Here is a 21615-nt window from a genome sequence, read left to right on the forward strand (position 1 = left end):
ATTCCAAGCATCTTTATACCACAATGCATAAAGATTAGACCTCAATTACAGGAGAAAAACTATTAAAAATTCCAATATATGGAGGCTGAACAACACGCTACTGAATAACCAACAAATCACAGAAGAAATCAAAATATGCATAGAAACAAATCAAAATGAAAACACAACAACCCAAAACCTATGGGACACTGTAAAAGCAGTGCTAAGGGGAAGGTTCATAGCAATACAGGCTTACCTCAAGAAACAAGAAAGAAGTCAAATCAATAACCTAACTCTACACCTAAAGCAACTAGAAAAGGAAGAAATGAAGAAACCCAGGGTTTGTAGAAGAAAAGAAATCTTAAAAATGAGGGCAGAAATAAATGCAAAAGAAACAAAAGAGACCATAACAAAAATCAACAAAGCCAAAAGCTGGTTCTTTGAGAAGATAAATAAAACTGACAAACCATTAGCCAGACTCATCAAGAAACAAAGGGAGAAAAACCAAATCAATAAAGTTAGAAATGAAAATGGAGAGATCACAACAGACAACACAGAAATACAAAGGAACATAAGATACTACTATCAGCAACTATTGCTAATAAAATGGACAACTTGGAAGAAATGGACAAATTCTTAGAAAAGTACAACTTTCCAAAACTGAACCAGGAAGAAATAGAAAATCTTAACAGACCCATCACAAGCACGGAAATTGAAACTGTAATCAGAAATTTTCCAGCAACCCAAAGCCCAGGACCAGATGGCTTCACAGCTGAATTCTACCAAAAATTTAGAGAAGAGCTAAAACCTATCCTACTCAAACTCTTCCAGAAAATTGCAGAGGATGATAAACTTCCAAACTCATTCTATGAGGCCACCATCACCCTAATACTAAAACCTGACAAAGATGCCACAAAAAGAGGAAACTGGAGAAGATTCTTGAGAGTCCCTTGGACAGCAAGATCAAATTAGTCAATCTATTTCTGCTTTATTGACTATGCCAAAGCCTTTGACTGTGTGGATCACAATAAACTGTGGAAAATTCTGAAAGAGATGGGAATACCAGACCACCTGACCTGCCTCTTGAGAAATTTGTATGCAGATCAGGAAGCAACAATTAGAACTGGACATGGAACAACAGATGGTTCCAAATAGGAAAAAGAGTACTTCAAGGCTGTCTATTGTCACCCTGCTTATTTAACTTATATACAGAGTACATCATGAGAAACGCTGGGCTGGAAGAAGCACAAGCTGGAATCAAGATTGCCGGGAGAAATATCAATAACCTCAGATATGCAGATGACACCACCCTTATGGCAGAAAGTGATAAGGAACTAAAAAGCCTCCTGATGAAGTTGAAAGAGGAGAGTGAAAAAGTTGGCTTAAAACTCAACATTCAGAAAACGAAGATCATGGCATCTGGTCCCATCACTTCATGGGAAATATATGGGCAAACAGTGGAAACAGTGTCAGACTTTATTTTTCTGGGCTCCAAAATCACTGCAGATGGTGACTGCAGCCATGAAATTAAAAGACGCTTACTCCTTGGAAGGAAAGTTATGACCAACCTAGATAGCATATTCAAAAGCAGAGACATTACTTTGCCAACAAAGGTCTGTCTAGTCAAGGCTATGGTTTTTCCAGTAGTCATGTACGGATGTGAGAAATAGACTGTGAAGAAAGCTGAGCGCCGAAGAATTGATGCTTTTGAACTGTGGTGTTGGAGAAGACTCTTGAGAGTCCCTTGGACTGCAAGGAGATCCAAGCAGTCCATTCTGAAGGAGATCAGCCCTGGGATTTCTTTGGAAGGAATGATGCTAAAGCTGAAACTCCAGTACTTTGGCCACCTCATGTGAAGAGATGACTCATTGGAAAAGACTCTGATGCTGGGAGGGATTGGGGGCAGGAGGAGAAGGGGATGGATGACAGAGGATGAAATGGCTGGATGGCATCACTGACTCCATGGACGCGAGTCTGAGTGAACTCCGGGAGTTGGTGATGGACAGGGAGGCCTGACATGCTGCAATTCATGGGGTCGCAAAGAGTCGGACACGACTGAGCGACTGAACTGAACTGAACTGAAAGGAAATCAAGCTTGAATATTCATTGGAAGGACTGATGCTAAAGCTGAAGCTCCAATACATTGGCCACCTGATGCAATGAGCAGACTCATTGGAATAAGACCCTGATGCTGGGAAAAATTGAGGACAGAAGGAGAAGGGGGAGACAGAGGATGAGATGGTTGGGTGGCATCACTGACTCAATTGTTGTAAGTTTGAGCAAACTCTGGGAGATAGTGAAGGGAAAAGAAGCCGGGCATACTGCAGTCCATGGTGTCTCAAAGAGTCAGATATGACTGAGTGACTGAACAACAACAAATTTGTATGTGAATAAGTCAAAGTTGTTTAGTATTTACTTAGAATTGCTAAAATATGATACTGAGTTTATTTAGATACATTTTAAAAAATCTTAAAGATATTCCTTTATTTTAAATAAAGAGATAAAGAAATAAAGAAAGAAATAAAGCCATGGAAAGCTCAGCAGTACATGAGGGTCAGGTTATATAATGTTCTATATTATTTCTTCTAAACACCACCCTGTCACATTTTAAATATGATGATAGAAAAAAATTACAGAGACATCTTAATGGATTATATTTTTCACTCCTCTATTTCTAGTAGTGAACACTAATTCCCTCCTATATTCCTATGGTTTTACTTTAAAGAATCCATGGCTTAATTAAAATAAAAGGTTGTTTGGGTGTTGCTTGATTTGGTTGTGGTGTTAATTTTCGTTTTTGTTTTTTCACCTGTAAGATCTGTTTTAATCATCCTTAGATAAGGGGTTTTATTTTGTTTTGCTTTTCTTTTTTTTCTTTTTATTCTTCCCTTCATTTTTTTTATTTAATTTATTTTTAAACTTTACAATATTGTATTGGTTCTGCCATATATCGAATGTTTTGCTTTTCTACAGCTTTGTTTTGTAAAACAGAAAAGAATCTCACTCTTTGTGGTAAGTAACACTCATTCATTCAATAAGTATTGAGTGAATACTCAATTGCTACAATCTGGATTCAAAACCCACCGTCAAAATGTCTCCCTCACAATAATTATGGAAAGATAGTGAAATCTCAGCTGGTTCTCTCTAAATCAGCCTGAGAAAATTCAGTATGGGATTATTTGGCTTACATTTAAAGGTCACTTTGATTTAAGGCCTTTATAACTATAGAACTGTCGGAGAAGGCAATGGCACCCCACTCCAGTACTCTTGCCTGGAAATCCCATGGACGGAAGAGCTTGGTAGGCTGCAGTCCGTGGGGTCGCAAAGAGTCAGAAACGACTAAGCGACTTCACTTTCACTTTTCTCTTTCATGCACTGGAGAAGGAAATGGCAACTCACTCCAGTGTTCTTGCCTGGAGAATCCCAGGGACAGAGGAGCCTGGTGGGCTGCCGTCTATGGGGTCGCACAGAGTCGGACACGACTGAAGCGACTTAGCAGCAGCAGCAGCAACTACAGAACTGTAGCCCACCAGGCTCATCTGTCCATGGCATTCTCGAGTCTAGAATAAGGGAGTGGGTAGCCATTCCCTTCTCCAGGAGAATTTCCTGACCCAAGGGTCGAACCCATGTCTCCTGCTTTGCAGGCAGATTCTTTACCATCTGACTATAGAATCTCCACATTGTGATGTATTGGTCCCTTATATTTCCATCTAAATCTAGATATTTCTGTCTTTCTGATCTTTCAGTATTCTAGGCAATTTCTCTCATATAATAAGAGCAATATATTAGCTATAGCACTTTTATTAATTGGTTAATTAATTCAACAAATATTTATTCAGCAGCTACTGTGTAACAGGCAGCATTCATGTTGCTCTTGTCAATGCACCGAATACAACCAGCAGGCAACAGTCTAAAACTTTCCAGTGATGGGATATTTAAAGTGATAGAGCTCTGTTTTAAAATTAAGCATTAGACTGAATAATTTACCTAACTAGTGGAGAAGGTCCTGTGTTCTTATGTACATGTGTGGAAATACTGTTTCTGAATAATTTTACTGTTATTAAGTAATCTAAGGCTGAAATTAATAACACACCATCATCTCACTACCCTGTGAAAACAGAGTGGGGATAAGCAATAATTAGACATGACATTAAGCAATGTTAATAAAAAGTGTGTTTGGAAAAACTAAACAAAGTAATAGATTGTGATTATGCAATGTTGTGGGGCTTCTCTGGTGGCTCAGATGGTAAAGAATCTGCCTGCAATGCAAGAGACCCAGGTTCAATCCCTGAGTTGGGAAGATTCCATGAAGAAGGGAAATGGCTACCCACTCCAGTATTCTTGCCTGGAGAATTCCATGGACAGAGGAGCCTGACGAGCTACAGTCCATGGGGTCGTAAAGAATCAGACACAACTGCGTGACTAATACACATACATACACATGCAATTATGTAAGATATGAAAATTATCTTATTGTACGTCAGAAAACTTGGGTCATGGACTGTCTCTCACCATTGTTTAAAAACCATGGCCCTGAATTCCATGAGTTCTTTGAACTTCACTTCTTTGCTGTGAAATGAAAATAATAAGAGTTGACATTTACTAAGCACTTACCACATGCTAGGAACTATACTCAGTGCTTTAGAGGAATTGATTCATTGAGTCCTCACAACACCCCAGGAGGAGATATTATTGTTCTCTTTCTGCAGATGAAGACTAATGGTACGTAAATTGGAAACGACCAAAATAACACAATCGATGAGTGTGGACTGAGATTTGAACCTGGACAGTCTTACTCTAGAATCCATGGCTATTAGCCTGTGAGTGCTTTTATAATGCCACATATGAAGTAATAAAAATGAAAGAGCTTTACAATCTATTGTGTTACAAACACTAACCTATAGTATTATTATTGTTAAAGTGTGAATGATTAATATGTTGCCTGTTCTCTGTGTTTGTGTGTGTGTGTGTGTGTGTAGTCATCTTTAAAGTGAATAGAGAGGAAGTTGACCTCCCAAATCAGCTAAAACTAGGTCACATGCTCAGATTTGACCTTCTAAACACTCTATGGGACAGCAGTGAGGAACTGAGGTCCCAGTATCTACTTCCATGGCAATGTTAAGAAAGGACGGTCCCTTCTTGCCATGATTTTTTCTGGTCTGCAGTGTCCCTGGTAGCAGGTCACTGCTCATTTCCAGGCAGCTTTTTTCTGACTTTCCTTTGGTTTTCTGCTTAACTGCCTAATCCATCCCATTAGACGCAAGGACAGTAACAATTTGTCTCTTTTGTTTGTTTGTTCAGGGCTTTTGTTTGTTTCTACCTCTGCATCATCCTTGTAGTTCCCCTACACTCTTCTCACAACTTTGTAAGCAGTCCCTTTGATAAATTCTTCCAAATTTATCCCAATTTGAGTGTACCATCTGGTTCCTGTTGGGAACATAATTTGTATGGTATACTTGCTATTAGGAGGCATTTTGGGGGGTTTTCAGATAACACCAAAAATACAACTAGGTTAATACAACTACTAACCAAAATATATGTGTTAAACAAGAATAGCAATAAAAATATTCCTGTGAAAAATCTATCTCCACTTTAGATATAGTCCTTTAAAATAATTAGTACATTTGAAGTGCACAAGGCCAAAACCAGACAGTATCTGTAGCATGCCCATGCATAACTAGAGCATGACTGATTTTTTTTTCTAGCATACTTCTTTATGTAACAGCATTACTTTCACACTTCTTAAATAATTCATATATACCTTTGCAAGTTCAATGTGCTGACTTCAAAGCTCAAAATCTACATGTTCTCTGTTTGACGACATTACCATATGTTGGTAAACACTGAACTCATCTGGAATATTTTAAGCCTTTTTCTAATAATATCAGAAAGAATCAAATGCAAGAAACTACCTGTTTTTCTGAGACAAATTTCAGTTAATCACAACCTGAGATACATTTTAATAAATGAGAGATTATATCATATCTGCTTCTACTAAAATATAGTGTTTAGACAGCTTTAAAACATTTATATATATATGTATACACACATACGTATATATATATATCAAAATAAGTCAACAGTACTTCAATATGTGTAAATTTATTGAATTTGAAAATATAAATGCCTATGCAAAGAAGGGTAGCATTTTTACTTTCATGAACAATTATTGCAAAGCTAATATATTTTCTTTTTTACCTTATAAGCCTTATATATTAGTCAAAGATAATATTTATAGGATTTAGATGTGCAACCTTTTTATTTATTGAAGAATTCAGCCTATTTCAGTGGTGGTATGTTTTCAGAATGAATGAATTAAATAAAATATAAAAGAAATATTTTTAAAAGTTTTCCAAATTCCAACTTCATTTGCTTGTTAATGTCTTTAAAAATCTCTAGAGAAGCATATAAGCATTCATTCAGTCTTTAGACATAGATGTATTAGGTGCTTAGTATTTTCTAGGCACAACTCAGGCACTTGGAATAAAAATCACTATATTTGGGTGGGAAAACATATAAAACAAGTAAATAAGTGATAACTATTTACTCATGACTACTACTGTAAGGAAAGTAACCTAGTTGCTATGAAAGATGTCCCCAGTCACTAAGTCATGTCTGACTCTTTGCGATCCTATTGACTGTAGCCTGCCAGGCTCCTCTGTCCATGGGATTCTCCAGGCTAGAATACTGGAGTGGGTTGCCATTTCCTCCTCCATGGGATCTTCCCAACCTAAAGATCAAACCCGCGTCTCCGGTGTCTCCCGCATTGGTAGGCATGTTCTTTACCACTGAGCCACCAGGGACAAATTTCAGATACAGAAGTCAAAGAAAGTCTCTTTAAAGAATTGACATTTAAACTGCCATCAGAAGGATGAGAATAAGCCAGAACGTGAACAGTGTTCCAAAAACAAGAAAGAGCAGATGGCTCTGAGCTGAGAAAAGAGTTTTCCACATCTTGACAGAGGATGTTTGTAGCTGGACTATAGTGAATGAGGGAGCAAAGCTTAGTGATGTAATGATGAAATTTGGAGTTCCTAGGAGCCAGAGAATGCACGTGAGAAGTTCGGATTATATTTTAAGTTATTTCTGGAAGACACTGAAAATTTTCAAACAGTAAGTGAAACTGACTTACCTTTTTGAAAGAGTGTCTGGCTGTCCTGTGGGGAAAGGATTGGATGAGGTCAAGCGTGAAAGGAAAGGAATCAGAATAGTGCAGCCAAGAACCAATGTCAATGGAAATGGAGAGAAGTGAGTAGAATCAAGGTATATTTTTAAAGTAAAGCTGGCAGGACTTGCACATGATCATTTGGTGGGTATGGGGGATCTAGGAAAAGGGAAGCATCATAATTGACTTTCAAGTTTCTGTCTTTAGCAACTGGCTAAATGGTGGTTCTAGTCACTGATATGGGCAAGACTAGGGACCATCAGATAACGGCCAACCTGGCCTAGGTGTCTGGCATCAGCTTTGTGCCTTGAATCCAATATGGTTTTCATTTTGACTTCCATTCCTTGCTCCTTGAATCTCCTTGTTTGATGTGACCTATGAGTCCTACTGATTGACACAGTAATTCATTTCATGGCCAGTTTTAATTTCTGTTTTTGAAACATTTATATATTAAGAATCAATATAGGTTCTTCCTGTATTTTGTTGGCTATAAATAATATCTAGGATTACAGTCTCAGTTATTTACTATATTTTGCGGTATGTTACTTTTTTCCCAGGCTGCTAATATACTTCAACAGGATACCAGGTGAAAAAAATTATTCAGTCTTCTATTCTCTCCATAAGGACAGTAGCTTTATGAAAGCAGGGACCATATATACCATTTCAGTGTCCACAGTGCCTAACAATAAGAGACAAATGACTGTTGGTTTGAAATTTACAGCAAAGCATTACAGTGATCCCTTCACCCTCCACCTCCCCCTATTTTCCATCGTATGGTGTTTACATCTGCTATGGTAGCAAACTCAGCCAAATTGAGATTTGGAGCTTGTAATATGTTACTTGGATTCTTCCAAGGCATACTTTTCATCTCAAAACTCTCAGTGTTCCTAAAAACTAGCACAGGAAGAAATATTAATATTTTTTCATCTATTCATTCATGTATTCATTCATCTAGCATATAAAATGCTGACCATGTGCCAATCATAGGACTATATACGTGAATAAGAGAAAATTCTTGACCCTGAATAGTTCATAATATAACATGGAAAATATATAGTCCCAATATATTTGTCTGCTACTTTTTTTTTCCTGCCACTCTTGTATAACTGCGGCTGTATTATCACTGTATCCAGCAAGTTAGATGTACTTAGTAATTTGGGTACCATATAAGGCCAAAGTATATACAAAATGAACTTCAGGGTCCTTAGAAGACAGTGTTTGTTAAATACTAACTGATATCACTGTAATAGTTTAAATGCTATGGAATATAAAGGAAAAGAAGACATATATAGTGGTTATTATACATTAAGGGGTCTTTATTATTAGATTTAACATGACAGTTTGCATAACTTTATATATTATGACGAATGGACATTTTTTTTGCTTTTACCTGTGCTAAGCATTGTGCTTTGTGTATTCAAAACATTGTCTGCCTTACATCTTTGGAAAAATATTGTAAGGATGCAATTATAATCACCACTTCTCAGAGAGAATCTGAAGTTCAGAGAGTTTGAATAAGTTGTATAAGATCATGTAGCTAATGAGAGATGAGGCTTAAATGTAAGGCAAGCATGTCTGGAACTGGAATGTAAGGCAGTCATCCAATTTATTTCATCTGTTAGATGCTAGAGAATTATAATTCCTCTGTTTCTGGAAACATGAATAAGGGTGGGAGATGAAAAGCTTGATCCCATCCATAGCTGAATTTTACTATAGCTAACTGTTTACTCCATGCAAGAAGATTTATAGTTATCTGAGGGATTAATGGGTCCTAACACCTTTTCACGGAAAAGGCAATGGCAAGCCACTCCAGTACTCTTGCCTAGAAAATCCCATGGATGGAGGGGCCTGGTTGGCTACAGTCCATGGGGTCGCTATGGACTGAGCGACTTCACTTTCACTTTTCACTTTCATGCATTGGAGAAGGAAATGGCAACCCACTCCAGTGTTCTTGCCTGGAGAATCCCAGAGATGGCAGAGCCTGATGGGCTGTTGTCTATGGGGTCGCACAGAGTCAGACACGACTGAAGCGACACAGCAGCAGCAGCAGCAACACCTTTTCATTATAAATATCAAACTTAGCATAGCATTTCAGCTAATTTGTTTTATGTGAAAGGTATGTTAAGTTCACACTTTATGTCAGTTTTAAATTTGACTTTTAAAAGTAAGCATATGGACAAAGATGTAGGGAAAAGGAAGCTTCCATTTATTGTTCAGGAACCAATAAATTGGTATAATCACTTTGGAGAGCAAAATAATAGGAAGATTTCTGTATACTTCATACAAATGCATTTCTGCTTTCATTCACAATTTAAAGAGATATTTACATATATTCAAGGAGATTTGGACAGAGATGTTCCGTGCAGCACTGGTTTAAACAGCAGCAATTTTTTAAAAGACCTACAATTTTATCAATAAAGGAAAAAGTAAATAACTTTTGGTATAGTCATGCAATGGATTAAACATTGGTTAAAAGTGAATGAACCAGAAGTACATACATTGGCATAGATAAATTTAGAAATCTAGAAAATGAAACATTGAATTAAATGCATAACACACATAAAATAATTCATTTAAATAACATTGAATATCACTCCAAACAGGATTATATAGCCTTATACTACATTTCATACTATACTGTATTATAAATAGTACAATATATACTATTGTTACATAGCACAAGGATTTATTATGCATATTAAGTTTATACATATGCTTACAGTACTTATACAGACTGGTTCCAAATTGGGAAAGGAGTACATCAAGCTGTACATTGTCACCCTGCTTATTTAACTTGTATGCAGAGTACATCAGGAGAAATGCTGAACTGGTTGAAGCACAAGCTGGAATCAAGATTGCCGGGAGAAGTATCAATAACCTCAGGTATGCAGATGGCACCACCCTTATGGCAGAAAGCAAAGAAGAACTAAAGAGCCTCTTGATGAAAGTGAAAGAAGAGAGTGAAAAAGTTGGCTTAAAACTCAACATTCAGAAAAGTAAGATCATGACATCCGGTCCCATCACTTCATGGCAAATAAATGGGAAAACAATAGAAACAGTGAGAGACTTTATATTTTGGAGCTCCAAAATCACTGCAGATGGTGACTTTAGCCATGAAATTAAAAGACACTTGCTCCTTGGAAGAAAAGCTATGACCAGCCTACACACAGCATATTAAAAACCAGAGACATTACTTTGCCTACAAAGATCCATCTAGTCAAAGCTATGGTTTTCCAATAGTCATGTATGGATGTGAGAGTTGGACTGAGTACCAAGAATTGATGCTTTTGAACTGTGATGTTAGAGAATACTCTTGAGGGTCCCTTGGACTGCAAGGAGATCAAACCAGTCAATCTTAAAGGAAATCAGTCCAGAATATTCATTGGAAGGACTGATGCTCCAATACTTTGGCCACCTGATGCAAAGAACTGACTCCTTGTAAAGGACCCTGATGCTAGGAAAGATTGAAGGCAGAGGAGTAGGGGATGACAGAGGATGAAATGGTTGGATGACATCACTGATTTGATATGATTTTGAGCAAGCTCTGGGAATTAGTGATGGACAGGGAAGCCTGGCGTGCTGCAGTCCATGGGGTAAGCAAAGAGTCGGACATGAATGAGCAACTGAACTGAACTGAATAGTAATGCATATGAAGATTTTGGGGGTAAAACACAACAGAATCTGATTGAGGAGATCATAAAAGGAACTCCTGCTTGTCTGGAAAGTTGCTTTGTTTTGTTTTTAATTACACAAAAAAAGATGGAAACCAAATCCTTCAATTTTCCTGTTTTTTTTTTTTTAAACTAGGTGATAATATATGTTCATCATAGTATTGTACTTTTGTATTTTTTGTGAAACTTCATAATAATCAGTCAGCTTGCACTTGAAATTATATTCTTAAGAGCATTTCTGTTATTTACATTATAAAAGAGGTTTGTTTATATTTTAGTGATTTCTTTTATGAAATGTAACTTTGGAATGCAAAGTATGTTTCCAATCCTTCTTTGAAATGTACATTTTTGTATTTTAAAAGTCCATAGCAAAAATAAGAACACACATTTTGGATTCAATATAGTTTTTCATCCTTTGTGCAGCTTAAGAAACACACCATGTCTCTGATCTCACATCTCAGCCTTGTGATGGCAGCTTAGTCATAAAATATCAATCACAACAACAGGACGTGGGAATAAGCTGGTGACATTCCTCTTTTCTGATGAGTCAGTAGTTGAAACATTGTAAGTTCCCAGCTACTGTGATCACATCCATCTCTTGTTAATAAGGAAAGTAAGTCATTTTAAATGAGAATATTATTTCATAAGTCATTAACTTTTGAAGTCAGAAAATTGATCCAAGAATGGCTTGTTATTTGAATTCATCAGCCACAAAGTAACTATTCAGCCTTTTAGGAAGTAGTACCTGTAAAAAGAAATAGTGCTTTTGAGTTATTATAATGTGATTTGAAAGATAGAAATGATCGTTTTTAAAAGAAAATGCCATTTGATTCTGAACTTATCTTTTATTACTATCTTGCTTTATATCACTAATACTATCTATTGTACTCAATTTTAAAAGTCATTATAATTATCTCGTTTTATACCCTTGTGTAATGCAAACTTATTTTTTTCTCTACAGGAAATTATTTTGTCTGTTTTTTAAAATAAATCAGGTGTATTTTTTTTCTGTGTAAAATTATTGAAAAACAATTTATATGAAGCATTTGTTGGATATACAGTTCTTAAAAAAATGTTTTTGGGAGGAAGGTGTTATTTCACTGTGAGATCCATTGCTTTTGTTTTACACTAGAGGTAAAACTTTTGAAAGCTTTCTAAGACACTAAAATATGTTCTCTAATTTTATTTTCCTTTCTTAGGGAAAATAACAGCTATTTGAACTTCTGTTTTTCTCAATACTTCCTGTATTCCAGGCTCATTATACACTTTAAAAGACTCCAGTAAATGTTGACAAGTTCCAAACCTCATGTACTTCCTCACTCCTATTTCCAAATTAATCCCTCCCTCCAGCTTCCCACATTCGTAAGTGCTATCGCAATTCTCCCAGTTGCCCAGACTCAAAACCTCTCTTACCCTTTTGCATCTTTCACCTTTCACATCCTCATTCTTTCCTACCAATCAGAAATCAGCTACCAAAGGAACCTCCTGTTTCTGTGCCTCTCCTTACCACTCTTTCCCAGGCCTCCATTGCCTCAAGCCTAGGTTACTGCAATAGTTCTAAAGATTCTCTCTGATGCTATCTCTCCTCGTCTTGACAATCCAGGCACATCGTTACTTTTCTTTTCCTCCAATATACATGCAACCCACTCCAGTATTCTCTCTGGAAAAAACTCCATAGACGAGCTTGGCGGGCTACAGTCCATGGGGTTGCAGAGAGTCAGACAGGACTGAGCACACATGCGTAATATGCACTACTGAGTTTAGATATTTACTCTGTTCTTTAGTGCTATTTACAACTTCTTCTTTTATGACTTTGGAGACTTTTCATGGTTTTGGTCAATTCTTCTTATTGGACCTATTGCTTTACCATATTGTCTTGGTTTCTGCCATACATCAACATGAATCAGTCAAAGGTGTGCATATGTCCCCTCCCGTGTGAACCTACCTCCCTCCCTACCCTACTCCTCTAGATTGTCACAGAGCACTAAGGTGAGTTCCTTGCATCATACAACAAATTCTCAGTATCTATTTTACATATGGTAAAATGTATTTTTCAAGCTCCTCTCAATCCATCACAACCTCTCCTTCCCCAGCTGTTCTCTGTGTCTGTGCCTCTATTACTGCCCTACAAGTAGGTTTGTCAGTACTATTTTTCTAGATTCCATATATATGAATTAATATATGATATTTTTATTTCCCTTTTTGAATATTTTACTCTGTGTAACAGGCTCTAACAAATGTTTACAGATTACCTACAATATGCTAAGACCATGCAGGCACTAGACACACAACAGTGACAAGGCTAATTTTTATTGTTCCTTTTTAGTCTATTTTTGTTCCTTCACAAAGTAAAGGGTATCTCTCTTTTCCCCAAAACCTTACGCTTTCTACATGCACTGGTCATCCTGTTACATAGCCTTTATTTTTCTCTTTGCACAAGCAAAGGGAGTGTATTTTTGAAAATAGTTGTCATAATCAATAAGCTAACCCCTCCCACTTCTATTGTTTCTAATTTGAGATTGGTCTCTGTAGCATCACTGAGAAAATGCTAGGAGGAATTTACTGAATTCCATGATTATTAGTGTATTAAACCTTGTAGTTAAATAGTAACTTCATCACATTTTATTCCCATAAAATCCTGAGTCAGGATGAGAAGAAGGGAGGGACTAAGGTAGCAAAAGCTACTGAGTAAAATTTATTGAATACACATTTTCTTCTGTTTTTTTATTTATTTAAGCACAAAGCAAACTAATCAGTTTTTTATAACTGTAACTATGAAGAATTAAGGGCACGACTTATGAAAAAAGGATGATCAGTGTATATCTGAGGCAATATTTCTCTGTTTAATTTCCTAAGAAAATATAAGTATCATGTTAATAAATATTGTTTTACTATAGATATAAAATTATATTTGTAAAAATTAGCAGTGCAATACTATTCAGCAGCTGAGATGAACAAACTACTAATATATACACCAACATGGATGAATCTCAATTTGTTTTGCCACAAAAAAGAAAACATACAAAAAAGATTGAATACTATATGATTCATTTACATAAAAATATAGAAAATGCAATCTAACCTATATTGAGAGAAAGTGGATCAGTAGTTGTCTGGGACAGTTGTGGGGGAGCAAGGGATTATAAATGGTGCAAAAGGAATCTTTTGCTGGTAGTAAAAATATCCAGTATCTTGATGGTTTATTAGTGTATACTATGTCAAAACTCATCAAATTGTACAATGTGAGTTTATACAGTTAATTCTATATAAAGCATACAATAATAATGGGAAAGATTAAATTTTAGTGTTTCACTATTTTAATATTATAGGGAGATACTGAGTAAATACAATCCAAATTTTCCCCCAAAGGTACTAACTTTAGTAAAACATAGGCCTGGTGTCTATTTTATCCATCAAAGCCCTTATATTAATCCTAATTGTTTAAAAATCCTGGTCTGATGATTTTAACATCCCTCTGGTATCTAGTTCTGATGCTTACTCTGTCTCATCAGCGTGTTTTTTTGCCTTTTGGCTTGCCTCGTAATTTTTTCTTAATAGATGAACATTAAGTGTCAGATTAAAGGAACTGCTATAGGTAGGTCTTTGGTTATGTGGTGGTGAGGTGAGGGACAGGGGAAGTGTGCTGTTTTCCTGTGATTAGGTCTCAGTCTTTTAGTGAGGCTTTGCCTCTGGCCTGTGAACTTCACATGTATTCTCAGCATTTGTTGTTGTTGTTTTTTTTTTTTTTTTCCTCCATTCACAGGTAGAACAGGATGACTTGAATGGGCTGGGGTTGATTATTTCTTTTCCCCAAACCAGTTAGACTGTGATAATACATGAGCAGATTAAGCTCTGGTTATCTAGTTGCCCTTTGGGGCAAGTCTTATTAAAAACAAAGTGTTGTGGAATATTTAAAATGGTTCCTTTTCTTCTACAACTGCCTGAAGAATGAGGGAGCTTTACTCCAGTTTTTACCGTAAGAAACTGGAGGTAAAATCCACAAAGTATGGGGGTTCTTCTATCACTAGTAGCCCTGGAGTTTTCAACTTTCCGGAGTTGTCCACGCTGGGTCTCCAGCAATTTGTCAATTACAAGGCAGGTTTCCTGCCCCAGCACTGGTTTCCACAGCAGATTCTGTTCTGTTTCTGCTCCAATAAGCCAGGACTTGCTGTAGTTGCCTGTCTTTCTAATTCAAAAGCAGTGGTTTGCCTTCTGAATTCATCTCTTTTATGAATCCGAGAAGAGTTGTTGATTTTTCAATCTGTTCAGATTATTACTTATTTTTAGGATGGACTATTTCCCAGCTCCTTACATGTGGGACCAGACCCACTGTTTATCTTGATTCAGAATTAGGTCTGAACTGGAACACTGGTGAATCATTTCTGCCTGATGTGTATACCTTTTTTGAGAAAATGAGACTTTTTTCAATACTGTTACTTTCTACACTGACCGAGGAATTTACACTCATCAGAAAATCAGGAAGTAAGAAAAATAATGGCAAAGAATGATGAATTATGCTGGTGGTGGTTTGAAGGAGATAAGAGCATAAGTAACAATTTATTATGGATTTTATATTATCAGGGTATCAAAGACTCAGGTAATGGGGATAGAAGAATATTTAGTAGAATTATATATGATAAAATTATCTAGAATCTGAAAAATTAAGCATACCCTTCTGTTGTCCAGCTCTGAGTCTAAGTAGATGACACTGGGACCCACATGGATAAAAGTGGGACAGAGACAATTCTCCTGTCGTATGTATTGCCAAAGCTCAGACTGAAGAGATTTCCTTCATTTGAAAGACAGATAACAACAAAACTGAAGCCATCATGTGACCAATTAAGAATATTTCAGAATCAAGCAAAAGAATGTTAATATAGACGATTAGGAGGAAGTTCAGACCTCTTAAAATCTTTTTGCTATAGAAATTAGAAGCATAAAAAAATGTTTATGATTTTCAAAAGTATAGCTTTGAACTCAGCCATAGGAGGGAAAACCATAAAGTGAAAAAAAAAATTGGATATGTAATGAGAGGTAAATATACTAATTTAAGATATAAAAAAAATGTGATAAGGAATAATGAAAGTTCATATAATAGGAAATGGAGAAATAACAAACCAAATTAATAATGTTGCAGACACATTTTAAAAGTCAATTCAGCATTTTTAGGAATAGAAAACTTATTAAAGTGGTGAGATAGGAGTCCATGAAAAGATAGAGAGCAAGATAGCTGTATCTTAGGAATTATCCAAAAGAGGTCATTGAAGACAGACATAATCCAATAGTTGTCACAAAATGTAAAACCTGATCTACAGAATTAAAAGATCTTCTCATTTATATTCCCTGGATATAATCTGAAAACATGTTTTGGGTATATCTACCTTTTTACTTGAACACAAGGATTTTAAAACATATATCTTGAAGGTTTTGTGACAAAAATAATTGTTGACAACATTAATCAGATTATAGTCCAAATAAACCTTCCCTGGTATCTCAGCAGTAAACAATCTGCGTACAATGCCCAAGTTGCAGATGTGGGTTCAATACCTGGGTTGTGAAGATCCCCTGGAGGAGGGCACAGCAACCCACTTCAGTATTCTTGCCTGGAGAATACAAGGACGGAGGAGCCTGGAGGGGTACAGACCATAGGGTCACAAAGCAACTTAGCACAAGACTGCAGAGTCAGAATAAATCCAAGAAGGTACTCTCTACATCTGGACTTCTTTACCCTCTTGCAGTCACTGCCCACTTTAAGAAATACATATACACATGTAGTCATGTGCACGAAATTATGCTCACAGAAATTCACAGTCTGCTGGAAAAACACCCCAGGAAATTCTCAGCCTTCAAAGTTCATTAGATGTTGAGGGGGATACGCTGGGCTGGAAGAAACACAAGCTAGAATCAAGATTGCCAGAAGAAATATCAATAACCTCAGATATGCAGATGACACCACCCTTATGGCAGAAAGTGAAGAGGGACCCAAAAGCCTCTTGGTGAAAGTGAAAGTGGAGAGTGAAAAGGTTGGCTTAAAGCTCAACATTCAGAAAACGAAGATCATGGCATCCGGTCCCACCATTTCATGGGAAATAGATGGGAAAACAGTGGAAACAGTGTCAGACTTTACTTTTCTGGGCTCCAAAATCACTACAGATGGTGACTGCAGCCATGAAATTAAAAGACACTTACTCCTTGGAAGGAAAGTTATGACCAACCTAGATAGCATATTGAAAAGCAGAGACATTACTTTGCCAACAAAGGTTCGTCTAGTCAAGGCTATGGTTTTTCCTGTGGTCATGTATGGATGTGAAAGTTGGACTGTGAAGAAGGCTGAGAGCCGAAGAATTGATGCTTTTGAACTGTGGTGTTGGAGAAGACTCTTGAGAGTCCCTTGGACTGCAAGGAGATCCAAGCAGTCCATTCTGAAGGAGATCAGCCCTGGGATTTCTTTGGAAGGAATGATGCTAAAGCTGAAACTCCAGTACTTTGGCCACCTCATGCAAAGAGTTGACTCATTGGAAAAGACTCTGATGCTGGGAGGGATTGCGGGCAGGAGGAGAAGGGGACAACAGAGGATGAGATGGCTGGATGGCATCACTGACTCTATGGACGTGAGTCTGAGTGAACTCTGGGAGTTGGTGATGGACAGGGAGGCCTGGCATGCTGCGATTCATGGGGTCGCAAAGAGTCGGACACGACTGAGCGACTGATCTGATCTGATGATGACTGGACTTTAGCTGTGACATAAGCTGCCAAAATTTTGGAGAACTGACTTCAAAGAAATGGGAACAGACAAACCCTGAATTAAATATTGGGCTGGCCTAAATATTCATTTGGGCTTTTCCGTAACATTTTGACATTTTACTGAAAAACATTTTGGCCAACCTAATAGAATGCTCAAACTACTGCACAATTGCACTCATCTCACACACTAGTAAAGCAATACTCAAAATTCTCCAAGCCAGGCTTCAACAGTATGTGAACCATGAACTTCCAGATGTTCAAGCTGGTTTTAGAAAAGGCAAAGGAACCAGAGATCAAATTGCCAACATCTGCTGGATCATCAAAAAAGCAAGAGAGTTCCACAAAAATATCTATTTCTGCTTTATTGACTATGCCAAAGCCTTTGACTGTGTTTCCACAACAAACTGTGGAAAATTCTGAAAGAGATGGGAATACCAGACCACCTGACCTGCCTCTTGAGAAATCTGTGTGCAGGTCAAGAAGCAATAGTTAGAACTGGACATGGAACAACAGACTGGTTCCAAATCAGGAAAGGAGTACGTCAAGGCTGTATATTGTTACCCTGCTTACTTAACTTCTATGCAGAGTACATCATGAGAAATGCTGGGCTAGATGAAGCACAAGCTGGAATCAGATTGTCAGGAGAAATATCAATAACCTCAGATACGCAGAAAGCAAAGAGCTAAAGAGCCTCTTCATGAAAGCGAAAGAGGAGAGTGAAAAAGTTGGCTTAAGCTCAACATTCAGAAAACAAAGATCATGGCATCCTGTTCTATCACTCCATGGCAAATAGATGGGGAAACAATGGAAACAGTGGCAGATTTTATTCTGGGGGCTCCAAAGTCACTGCCGATGGTGACTTTAGCCATTAAATTAAAAGATGCTTACACCTTGGAAGGAAAGTTATGAGCAACCTATACAGCATATTAAAAAGCAGAGACATTACTTAGCCAACAAAGGTCCATCTAGTCATGGTTTTTCCAGTAGTCATGTGTGGATGTGAGAATTGGACTATAAAGAAAGCTGAGCACCGAAGAATTGATGCTTTTGAACTGTGGTGTTGGAGAAGACTCTGGTGAGTCCCTTGGACTACAAGGAGATCTAACCAGTCCATCCTAAAGGAAATTAGTCCTGAATATTCATTGAAAGGACTGATGTTTAAGCTGAAACTCTGATACTTTGGCCACCTGATACAAAGAACTGACTCATTTGAAAAGACCCTGATGCTGGGAAAGATCAAAGGTGGGAGGAGAAGGGGATGCCAGAGGATAAAATGGTTGGATGGCATCACCAAATCAATGGACATGAGTTTGAGGTACTCCGGGAGTTGGTGATGGACAAGGAGGCCTGGTTGTCTGCAGTCCATGGGGTCACAAAGAGTCGAACACAACTGAGACTTAACTGTACTGAACTGAAATAATATATACTTAAAGCAACTAAGGTGAAGCTGATCAGAGCACTGCATGACTAATTTCAAGATGACTATCAGAGCCTGCTGTGTTGTTTCTACATGTAGCCCCCCTATCTCTATGAAAGTCCTTGCCCACTGATTGTCAGTGGGGGCAGTCAGCCTTTAGACAGGAGTCTACCTTCCCGACCTACCCCCAGTTGCTGACCTCTGAAATAAATGAAGCTTTCCTTTCCACCTCCCTGGTCTCTGTGTTGGCTTTAGAGCAGCCACCAGCCAGAAACCCACTTTCGGTAACAGCTTTTGGGCACCCAACATGAGGCTGTGCCTTCATGACATCTGGCTCCCCTGGGTTTTCCAGAGCCAACGGCTGGAGCAACATGCCAAGATGGTTGAAATGAGCCAGCTGCTCATGGCTAGCTGGCCCCAAGACGGGGATTTTGAGGGACACTCATATCAGCTGCAGAAACCATTTGTTTTGGGGATCCTCCCAGTTTCTCCCCTGCTCGGCACTGGCTGCTGACTTACGCTTTTCTTTGGTGAAAAAGAGACATGCATCTGGATGAGCTGATGAGCTCCAAGACCCAGTAAGTCCACCAGTGTGAACCTGGGCAAATCTCTTTTGAGCACAAAGCACTATTTGGGCCTTTTGCCAATTGGTTCTGTTGACTGTCTGCCATTGAGTACTGTTTGTGAATGAAAAGTGCTATTTGGGCATTTTTGCCAGTTGGAGAAGGCAGTGGCACCCCATTCCAGTACTCTTGCCTGGAGAATCCCATGGATGGAGGAGCCTGGTAGGCTGCAGTCCATGGGGTCGCTGAGGGTTGGACGCGACTGAGAGACTTCACTTTCACTTTTCACTTTCATGCGTTGGAGACGGAAATGGCAACCCACTCCAGTGTTCTTGCCTGGAGAATCCCAGAGACGGGGGAGCCTGGTGGGCTGCCGTCTATGGGGTCGCACAGAGTCGGACACGACTGAAGCCACTTAGCAGCAGCAGCAGCCAGTTGGTTCTGTTGTGCACCTGGATATTGAGGACCCTTTGTGGAAATGTTTGTTCCAGACTCCGTTACTGGTTATTCCCTCAGCAGGTTTGCGACAGTTCTGTCTTCCGTTGCGTGAATGCATATTCCATTTATGCAACTGGTATCTTTGTTGTCTTTTGTAAAATGGGCAATTCAAGTTCAATTCACTAGGAAAAAAAACTCTATAAGATTACAATTAAAGCAAAATAAAGATGAGTTTTTAAACAATGTATGGTAATTCTATTCTTCAGACTCCAGAGGGTTAAGATGAAACTCTTAAAACTCCAAAATTGGTTCTTTATGCATATGCAGTTAAAGAGAACTAGTGTGATAAAATGTTGTTTTCAGAATTCTAACTCTGAGAGAACAAAAATATGCCTAGGAGAAAGTTTGAAGTGAGCTCTTATCATGTCCTTAAAATACAAATACAGCCCACTTGACCTGAGACTTCAGTTTTGGGTTAATTAGAAGAACTTCAAAAGATGTTTGGGTTCATTAAACATGCATCTTCTATCACATTAAAGAGAAATTATACTATGAAAAAAGTATGTTTTTAGAGGTTATAGAACACAGTCTTAAGTTTGCCAATCAGAAAATGTTGGTGTAGCAGTTCAATTACTTCTTTCTTGGTTTTGTTAGGGTCATTTAAGTTAAAATTTGTAATATGTGATTAAAGCTACTAAAATGATAAGGAAACCATTTTAGTGTGTAAAGCAGGTAGCATATGTATTACTGGTGAAAGAAGGTATAACTATGGAAATATTTTTGTTGAGGAAAAAAGCAAAATAATTTTGTCCTAGATCTACTTGCTTATGTATGGGGAAAAATAAGGGATAAATTAATATGGACCCAGGTTGTGATAAAAGATTTATGAAAAATGACTTCGGAAAAAAAAAATGTGTGTTGTCAGGATTAAGATTAGACTTAAGTAAGTGAACTTTGTTGTTAATAGCAAGCTAATACAAGATTGGAATTTGGTTTTCTTTCTTCCTGTTAAGAAAACAAAATTTTCCTGGAATATTGAGCTGCTTTTGATAACAGATTGTAAGTTTCTTCCTCTAACTAACTTTCAGTGTTCCAGAGGGCCTCTAGGCATCTTAGAAAAAATATTTAAGTAACTAGAATTATTTGGTATGTTAAATTATATGAAAAAATTGATAACTTTTGGATCATACTGATCAACTGGGTAAGAAATTTTTAAATTCTAACAGAGCTGTTGTTTTACTTCAAACAATATTTTTGACCCCAGTGTTCTGATGGAAAAGAAATCATCTAATGAAATTATCACAGAGTCTGATGTGTATCACTGCTGGCTCTAAGTTTACTGCTGAAAGTACATGTGCAATGCCTATGTGGCAATTGGGTATAAGTGATAAAATATATAGCCTTTAAAATATTTCCCTGTCAGCATACCTCTGTACTTGTTTGTTTTGTCTGATCAGTTTTCCCCCAAATGTAGATAACTAGACCAATATATATACAAAAAGTTGGCCTAGCACCGATGGATGTGAATGGATGCAGAGCAGGCAACTGAGCCATTCTGGCAATGCTGGGAAAATATATTATCAGTGCTGTCAATGAAAACATTTATGATTAAAAGGGGAAAGCGAAGAAAGAAATGTT

At 37.6% G+C, this 21615-nt stretch overlaps 1 protein-coding gene across 12 annotated transcripts in view; it reads left to right on the forward strand.

The window, feature by feature from the left end:
• The window catches only part of EPHA6 (EPH receptor A6), a 1033311-nt gene that overhangs the window by 575479 nt on the left and 436217 nt on the right, over positions 1-21615 (forward strand). The window contains exon 6 of one of the 12 annotated variants that reach the window (XM_059887712.1): positions 9949-12770. The exons of the other annotated variants lie outside the window; for them this stretch is intronic. Coding sequence (XP_059743695.1) covers positions 9949-10322 — 374 coding nt within the window. The 3' untranslated portion in view covers positions 10323-12770. Of the gene's footprint in view, positions 1-9948; positions 12771-21615 lie in introns of those variants that run through there. 12 annotated transcript variants of the gene reach the window in all.

The sequence above is a fragment of the Bos taurus genome, chromosome 1 (genome assembly GCF_002263795.3).
Source record: "Bos taurus isolate L1 Dominette 01449 registration number 42190680 breed Hereford chromosome 1, ARS-UCD2.0, whole genome shotgun sequence".
NCBI lineage: Eukaryota > Metazoa > Chordata > Mammalia > Artiodactyla > Bovidae > Bos > Bos taurus.